The 9,517-nt window shown below is 38.6% G+C and overlaps 1 protein-coding gene across 1 annotated transcript in view; it reads left to right on the top strand.

The window, feature by feature from the left end:
• Positions 1–9,517, top strand: part of DENND5B (DENN/MADD domain containing 5B) — an 88,672-nt gene that overhangs the window by 26,561 nt on the left and 52,594 nt on the right. Inside the window, exon 5 of the mRNA XM_014539237.1 lies at positions 4,947–5,134. Within this exon, the coding sequence (XP_014394723.1) occupies positions 4,947–5,134 (188 nt within the window). The remainder of the gene's footprint in view (positions 1–4,946; positions 5,135–9,517) is intronic.

Below are 9,517 nucleotides of genomic sequence, written 5' to 3'. Positions count from 1 at the left end.
TTCCATACATAACCCTATACTGTATACTTTATGAATCAATAAAAAATTTACAATTTTTAATTATAAACCTGTGTTTTCTATCAAAATTACTTCTTGCGTGAATTTTGGGACACCCTATAGTAGTGCTCTATTAAGACCTTTGTTTCAACCACATCAATGTTTGTTTTATTCATCCCATTTCTTTTTTTCTTTTTATTTTTTAATCCTCACCCAAGGATGTTTATTGATTTTAGAGAGAAAGGAAGGGAGAGAGAGAGAAACATTGATGTGAGAAACAATGATCAATTACCTCCCGTATATGCCCCAACCACTCAAATCTGCAACCTAGGTATGTGCCCTGACTGGGGTCGAAACAAGAACCGTGTGGTGTACGGGACGACGCTCCAACCAACTGAGCCACCTGGCCACGGCTCATCCAATTTCTTAACCCTCTAAAGATTTCCACCCTGCTGGGATGAGTTTCTTGACGCTTCCCTTTTTCCTCTTCAATTTGCTCCCATCGATGTTTGCTTTATTCACCTGATTTCTTAATAACTGTTTAAAAATTTCCACTCTGCTGGGGATGGGTCCCTGAACTCTCTCCCCTGCCTCTTGGCATTTTCTTGTTAAATAATCTAATGTTTTTATTAGCATCGGTAAGATTCATGAGGGGAAGCTGAGACAGCAAATCTGACCTATTTTGTGGCAGTAAAGTTACACGGGTGCCGTTGCACTATTTATCATGACCCGAATAATGAGCATATTCAGTGGGTGAATATCCTAATTATCATAAAGCCAATTCCACACAGCTTACGTGTGAATCATATCAACTGCTTCCTCCGGGGTGTTGCACTTGGCATTTGTAGGGGTAGTTGGCCGTCCCCCTTCTCAGGGTAAACACTCTGCAGTAGCTTTCATCCAGTCCACCAGGCTGGCTGTTCCCTCAGGGATCACGTGCTGTGTGTCTGGATCGTAGTGAGCCGTCTGTGATTGTCCCAGAGTTAGCGGTGGGTACTCCATCAACCCAAGTTTTGGAAAATTCTCAACCATTTTTCTAAACATTGCTTCCATTTCTCTTTTAAAAAGAAATCTTTCTGAAACACGAATAAAGCGTGGAAATCTGTCTTGCTCTGTCTCCCATATCTCTCAGCCTCTTTTTCTGTCTCTCTGTGCTGCATCTTGGTGATTTCTCCATATCTGTCTCCCAGGTGATTCTCTTTGTTGCCTGGATCTAATTTGCACTTAACCCTTCCTTTGACATTTTAATCACCGTGGCCCTATAAACAGTCTTTAGTCCTTAGTGCTTCCTTTAATTTCCTTAAGCGTAAAACATACATATTTTATATTCTTTCTCAGATAAGTTTCAGTATCTGATGGGTTGTATATCGAGGATATATTCCTCCATGAAGGCTTTGTGTTTTTTCTTTCACCAGGCATCTGAGTTCACTGGCAACACAAGTTTCCTTGAAATTAAAATTTTCAACTTAGTGTTTCTTTGGGATATGCAGGTAGCATAAGTTTGGGCTCCAAGCATGCTTGAAAGCTGGCCAGGAGATAGGAGGAATTCTCAGGTAGGCTCTTTTTCTTTTCCTCCCAGAGCCAAGGCAGGGCAGACAGCTTTCCTCGGCGGTACAGGGTCTTTTGTGTATGTGTCGTATCATTTTGTTTGTTTGTTTTTCCTGTTTGATCTCTTTTCCCTGAGGTTTTTACCCTCTTTGGGTCTTAGCTTTATGCAAGAGGATCTACTGTCTGAAGGAAGAAAAATAAATCATATACTGTATACCAGTCTCTCAGTGTCTAGTAAAAGAGGGGAAAATTGATTTTCACTTCCCATGTGTAAATTTTTCATAGTCAAAGGAAGAAAATAGCCCCGGGTGCTAGTTTCCATTATTTAAGAATTTGTGTTTTCTATGACATTGAACATTTTTTCCATCAACCGTAAATAAAGTAGCTGCCACGCTGTTAGGGGTTTGATTCAACTGCTTAAAATCCTCTGCCTTTCAGCCTAAGTCCAATCAGTAGACAGATTAAACTACACAATAATTTAAACAAAGGAGTGTAGGCTGCCACGCTGTTAGGGGTTTGATTCAACTGCTTAAATCCTCTGCCTTTCAGCCTAAGTCCAATCAGGAGACAGACTAAACTACAATAATTTAAACAAAGGAGTGTAATATGAAGAATTATTAAGCTATACAAACTAGGAAAGCAACTATAAAGACTTGAAGGAAACGCTAAAGGGTACCTTAGGAATGACAAAGTTGGAAGGGGAGGCTCCACTTCCCGAGACTGAGGTTCATTCCTCATTGAAGAAGGAGTGGTTGCAGGTCGTTAGATGGTGGAGAAGGTCAATGGGTTGCCTAGGCCTGAGCTGATCCTCAAACGTCGAGCAAGTAGAAAACCATCTCCCAGGCACCAGTGAGCTGTGGGTGGTGAACAGGCAGGCATACAGAAACTGTCAGGGCGCCACTGTGAGTGTGAGAGCTGAGTGTGCAGTATCCATGTACGGAGAGTCATGTGAAGGTGACCACTGCTCCATCTCTGAGACAGCCTACTTCGGGCATGTGGCTGGGGAAGTGTACCACCAGCTGTGTACCTCACATGTCGGCACTACTGATCAACATGCACAGGAGCAGGAACAAACACAACACTGCACTCTGAACCGAGAAGAAACCCCTTCCTCCTGCAGTGCCCTCTACTGCTGAGACGCAGCATGTGTTCACTGTAGAGGAAATGCTTACAGGCCCATTGTCATAGGCTGTGTACTGAGTGAACTTGGAGCTGAAAGCCAATAAATAGGTCACTGGTACAGGAGCTGACTGCTTTAAACCCAGAGCCTTTCACTGTGTCTGACGTAGAATCAAGAAAGAAATAAAAAAGCAGTGCCTGACATCCAGGACCTGATCTAGCTCTCACAGGTAGGCCTCACTGTTACTGCAAACTGATCTGATGCTCACAACTAAGCCATGTGCTCCTATGGAACATGAATGGTCCCATAAGAACATCCACTTTAAACAAGGCCACTGTGCAACCCACAAAATACCAAGTATCCTCCTCTCTTGCTAAATTAGTAACTGCTACTTCACTTCCTTACCAATCACAGCTTTGTCCCCCACTTCAGTCTCCCTTCCTATAGATCAAACTTACTGAGATGCCCAGTGATAGAATTTTCCTGACTTCTGACAGCATCCAAGTCAAAGCAAGTCTCTACTACTTCCTTAGATCCAAGCCAAAATTATCCAGCAAAGCCCAAATCCTATAATAGGTGTCTCTAAACCTCTTACTAAGACATCCCGCAGTTCTTCAGGGTGTGTTTCTTCCGCTTTGCAATGAGTAATACATAAATCCAACTACTCAAATACAAGTGTGTTCTTGGGGTTTTTGACTGAAGAGCATTGACAGAATAAATGATTAAGTATATCTTTTTTTAAATCATTTTTTATTTTTTAATTACAGTTGACATACAATATTATATTAGTTTCAGGTGTACACCCCAGTGATTAGACATTGTATAACTTATTAAATGATCATCCCAATAAATCTTATACCCATCTAACACCATACACAGTTAATACAATATTATTGACTATATTCCCTTTATAGTCATAAAGGGATACTTTATATCACCATGACCATTCTGTAACTACGAATTTGTAGTTCTTAATCCTTTCACACCTTTTACCCATCCCTACCACCCCCATCCCATCTGGCAACTGTCATTTTTCTCTCTATCTGTGAGTCTGTTTCTGGTCTGCTTGTTCATTTATTTTGTTTTTCAGGTTCAATTGTTGATAGGTACATATCTGTTGCCATTTTACTGTTCTTTTTTCTTCTTCTTCTTAAAGAAGACCCTTTAATATTTCATATAATACTGGTTTGGTGGTGATGAACTCCTTTACCTTTTTCTTATCTGGGAAGCTCTCTATCCTTCAATTCAAAATGATAGCTTTGTTGGATAGAGTAATCTTGGTTATAGGTCCTTGCTTCTCATCACTTTGAATATTTTGTGCCACTTTCTTCTGGCCTGCATAGTTTCTGTTGAGAAATCAGGTGACAGTCTTATGGGAACTCCCTTATAGGTTACTGCTTTTCTCTTGCTGTTTTTAGGATTCTCTTTGTCTTTAACCTTGCATTTTAATAAAGCTTGTATAAAGCATCGATGACAGAGTGGTTTAAAAGGATAGTTTATTTGTAATTATGTGAGGTGATATTAACTAAACTTATGATAATCATTTTGCAATATATACACACATCAAATCACCATGTACTTATAAAACTAATAGAGTGTTATATGTCAACTATATCTCAAAACTGGGGAGAAAGGATCCTTTAATATTGTAGACAGTTTTTAGTTTTGATAAATTAGTTCATGTAAACAAAACACAATAAAATAAAATTAAAAACCAACCTTTAATTTTCTGGTAACTTTTCACTTTGTCCCCAGATTTGATAGTTCTATAGTTGGGGGTTAAATAGAAAGTGTGACTATGAATGCATATATCTGTTGATTTCTTGTACTTACAAAATGAAGTTTAACAAAAATATAATCTGGATAATTATATATACAAGAAATAAAAGCCTCTGAATTTGGGGATTGTATAGATGTACATGTATACAAGAAGTGATCAATAGCTATATTCTGGTACACTTTTAATGCGAGAAGTGCCAAGAGCAGTTTACTTAGTTCTTGTTTCCTCCACATTTTAAGTAAATTCACATACCGGTGATTTCAGAAGCAAAGAGTATGATGATGTTTCCCACCTACCCATCCTCTCTTAAAACCATTCAAATGAAACCATTTAACTCTTTAATTATGGTGGGATAGAAATGACCTATTTTCTGTCTGGTCATAAAGAAAGCTTTTATTTATTAGCACAAGAATTTTTTTGGAAATTGGTATTTTCGAGCTCAATGCCGTGACTATGTTTTTACTTGGAATCTTCCCCTCCGTTTTTCCTTGTTCTGTGCAGATTACCAACGCCTGATGACGGTGGCGGAAGGCATCACCACACTCTTGTTCCCATTTCAGTGGCAGCATGTGTATGTGCCCATCCTCCCTGCTTCTCTGCTACATTTTCTTGATGCTCCTGTCCCTTATCTGATGGGTCTTCAGTCAAAAGAAGGAACTGACCGTTCTAAACTAGAACTTCCTCAAGAGGTAAAAGTTATCATGAATGATGAAGCATTTGCTGTTTGTTGATTTAGGTCAGGGATACTTCCCTTAGGTAGTATTGCCATTGTCCAAACCCTGTCTCTGTTCTGAATCTCCCAAGTAGGTTTCGGGCAGAGCTAGACACTGCAGGTCCTGACTCCTGGTGGTTACTGTGACAGTAGTTAATTGAACCTGGTGCAAAGCAGGACGATGGCATATAAATTTGTGAAGATGGAACAATAGTAGTGTTACTTAATTGCTATATTATTCTAATGACATTTTCTTCCCTTTCCCCCATTCACATTATACATTTTGTTTCTAAAACAATGCAGGCCAATTTTAACATCCTTTGAAATCATTGTATTAATTGAGGTGAACTTGATTCTTGACCTCCATCAAATGAAAAGTAACATCTTTCAGCAAGCTAGGGATAATGGAAATATCAAATGCTTTAGTATTCGTTGTTTTCTGGCCTAAGGCTAGTTATCAGCTTAGCGAGGTGGTAGAGATAAGAATTCTAACCCCTAGTTTTTAGGCCCTTTAAGGTTACTATGCTTTCTGTGGGTTGTATTTTCAAATGTTGTTTAAGGAGAAAGTAAACAGGAACTTATGAAAGCATTTTAAATCTGGTTTTTAGCTGTTGTTTAGGGTCCTCAGAATTACAGTGTTAAGCCTTTGAAATGAAATATCGATAAGAGTGCCATGGCCTATTACAAAACATAAAATGGTTAATTACGTTATTAGCTATTTAATTAGCACCTTTCTTAATAAATCTTTTGTGCTGTGCTTCACTTTTTTTCTTATTTCCCATAGAATGTCTCATTTTAATAAGTGAATTTAAAAATAACACACTAAGCTGCAGCCATTATACTCAGTAATGATTCCTGTAATCATCCATCGCTTACTTTATTATAATGAACATTTTCCTACCAAAATTAGCATTTTTGTTCCGGGGAAAGTAAGCATGATTCACATCATATAAAACACACATGCAGACTGTCTTGGTCTACTTAAGCTTTATTGTATGCTTTCTGCTTTTGCCTCCTTATTATGCCTCTTTTTTTCTGTTACCTGAATGCTCTTGTTTTCTCTTTTATTAAATTAATCTCAGTATCATGATGGCCTAAAGACGTAAATCCTTTAAATTTTCAAGGAAAAAGAAATAGATTAGCCAAATGCATTTTGTTTTAAAGTCTTAAACAGTGACCTGTTTTAGTTTCTTGAGTATCTGGTCTATTTGTATGTTAATCAGATGATACTTTATGAGATCCTTTGTTTATATATAAATATTATCATTCCATTTTTCACATGAGTAATAATTGTTGAGGATTTTAAGATACTACCGCCCTAGCTGGTTTGGTTCAGTGGATAGAGCATCGGCCTGCGGGCTGAAGGATCCCCGGTTCAATACTGGTCAAGGGCACATGCCAGACACATGCCCGGTTGTGGGCTCGATCCCCAGTAGGGGGCTTGCAGGAGGCAGCCAATCAATGATTCTCTCTCATCATTGATAGTTCTATCTCCCTCTCCCTTCCTCTCTGAAGTCAATCAAAATATATTAAAAAAAAATACTGCCTTGATGTAGTTGGGAAATCTTTCTGTCTCTGTGTGTATCCTCTGACTCTAAAGATAAACTTAAAAATTTTGTAAGTTTTACAGTAATATCTGATGTTCTAATTTTTTATTCATTAAATCAACACTATTCAATAAATATACATACCCATCTATTTATTCATAGAGTCGAATAATATGAAATTACTTGAATCAGCTGTGACAATAGCAGTGCTTCTGTATAGAAAGTATAAATTAGTACATGGCTTTCAGAGGAAAGTATATCACTTTGTTCTAGTATCATTGTACAATGATATGAAATAATTTACTTCACATAATTTTGGGAGGAAATAGGTATAAAAATAGCCATTTTAAAAATATGCTCACTAGTAATACTACCACCACCACCTTTTTCTGAAAACTGTTAAATAAAATAATAACTAAAAATAATAACAAGGCTTCTTAGAATAGTTGTGAAAATGTTTACAAAATGGTTATTTTAAGAACGTATGATTTTAGTTGTTAGTTGACTGATGTAACTACATAGACTTAGAATTAACCACCCACTCACTTTCCCCTGATTCCAAATGATGGGTACAGGGAGCCGTTTGTTGTATTGTTTTTTTCTGGGGTTGGCATGGTGGAAGGATATAGCACTGAGGAATAACTGCATAGGATGGCACCTCACTTTTAAAAAAATATATATATTTATTGATTCAGAGAGGAAGGGAGAAGAAGAGATAGAAACATTAATGATGAGAGAGAATCACCAATCAGCTGCCTCCTGTATGCCCCCTACTGGGGATCAAGCCTGCAACCCAGGCATGTGCCCTTGACCAGAATCGAACCCGGGACCCTTCAGTCCGCAGGCCGACACTCTATCCACTGAGCCAAACCAGCTAGGGCGCTTCAATACATTTTTATAACAAAAGTTCACATTTCCCATTTCTACTTTGTGGTAATCAAAGCCCCAACTTGGGCTCTTCTCTCCATTCACAGAGAGTCTTGTGGGAACACAGAGCCAGGCCAGTAGCCGTGGTGCTGGAACACCCACCTTGCCACACACTTTCAGCTCAGCAGTGATGACATGAGCATAACAAGCTTTAAAATTTCCCAAAATGCATCACTTTTTCTTTTCCTAGGAGAAGGTGAGGGATAAAAAAGGATAGCAGGAAGGCATTAAATGGAAGCAGTACAAAATGTAAGCGGTGCGAGGTTGCTGGTTAACATTTAGATTAGCAAGTTAGTGGATTTTTTCTTCCATTTTAAAGATATTGAATCATCCATTTGAATTATGGTGACCTACTTTCTCCCTGTAAGCTTTTCAATATAGCCTGCTTTCTAGAGACTAAAATACATGTAAAGATGTGGTTTTAAAGAAAGCTGTAAACAGCACTACTGTCTTCAGCAAGATGTGTGACTCAAGCTCTACTTCATTTAGAGAAAACCGTTGACATTGGAGAAGAGGAAAGATGTAGGGAAAAATCCCTTAAACCACCAGGCCCTTTGAGAATGCATATCTGAGACAGGTGTCAGGAAGTCAACCACCTTTTTGGGCCTCAGTTTCCTCATCTGCAGAACTAATGGGTTAGATTCAAAGGTTACACCACACTTGAAGAAGTTACTGTTGGTTCTCTGTTTTTAAGTGGGGGATAACTTGAGTTTGTATTGAACTTGATTTGGAACTTTGCTATACTTCTTGCTCATCAGTATCTAACATGAAGAGAAAAACAGAGATCCAACTGTTGGCTCTCTTTTCGCCTTTCCTCCGCATTCAGGATCAGAGGACCATGTGAATTCTCCCCTGGCTGACCTGGGAGGGGGCAGGTGAGGGGGGGTCTGGGTGGGGAGATGGGGAAACACAGATGAAACTTCCTATTCTGTTTGTTGACTTGCACCCTATGCCCTGTGTTCAGCCCCTAATGCAGTCAGGATCAGTTTTATGTGCCCCTTCCCTCCCCAGACTAGGGTTGCAGTCTTCCTTTATACTCACAACCTTGTTCAGATTAAGAGGGTCTGAAGAGTAAAAGTAAAATTCCATTTTGGAGTCTACTATAATCAAGTACCTGAGAGAGAATCAAAATTTTATGCAGTGCTTGGCTCCTTGAATTTTCCATATGTACTTGAAAAATATTTAAAAGTCTTTTTATTGAGAACCTAGAGTAGAAGCAAACTCATAAAAATATGTCCTCTGATAACTATCTCCTCTTTTCCCCAACTCAGAAATGTCAGGATCCTGAGTCAGCTCTTAATTATCCAAAGGTTAATCATTTATTGTTCTCTAAGGACTGCTTCTGCCACCTCCCTCTGCCTCCTGTTCTTATCTAATAACTTCTGAGATGGTTTTGTTGTCCAAGAGGTTGAAGCTAATTTGGGATAAAGTAAAAATGTGTGGGTTTGCTGTGAATTTGGATTGCCAATTTTATCCCATTTTTTTCGGGGCGGGAGGGAGTACTGTAGCTGCTAAATTTTAGCAGTTGTTGTTATTTCTAAATTACAAATGGTGGTAGAGCGGTGGAATGGCATAGAAAGTTCAAGCTCATTCAGTGAGCACACCCAGTGCCTTCGATTTGTAAAGTACTTACTATCAGTCTGTGCACCTTTACTCACTTGTGAATACCTAATGGATGCCGTGTATTACAGAAGCATGTCTTGATTATAATAAATTGATGAGACCCAGGAAAATTATTTGTTTATATTAAATATGGTATAGAACACTCACATAAGGGGAAACTGCTGGCAACACAGATTTACTTTTATTTATTTATTTTTAAAATATATTTTATTGATTTTTTACAGAGAGGAAGGGAGAGGGATAGAGAGTTAGAAACATCGATG

This window comes from Myotis brandtii, unplaced genomic scaffold (genome assembly GCF_000412655.1).
Source record: "Myotis brandtii unplaced genomic scaffold, ASM41265v1 scaffold209, whole genome shotgun sequence".
Taxonomy (NCBI): domain Eukaryota; kingdom Metazoa; phylum Chordata; class Mammalia; order Chiroptera; family Vespertilionidae; genus Myotis; species Myotis brandtii.
Note: the sequence above shows the minus strand (reverse complement) of the source record. Positions and strands in the feature narration are given on the sequence as shown.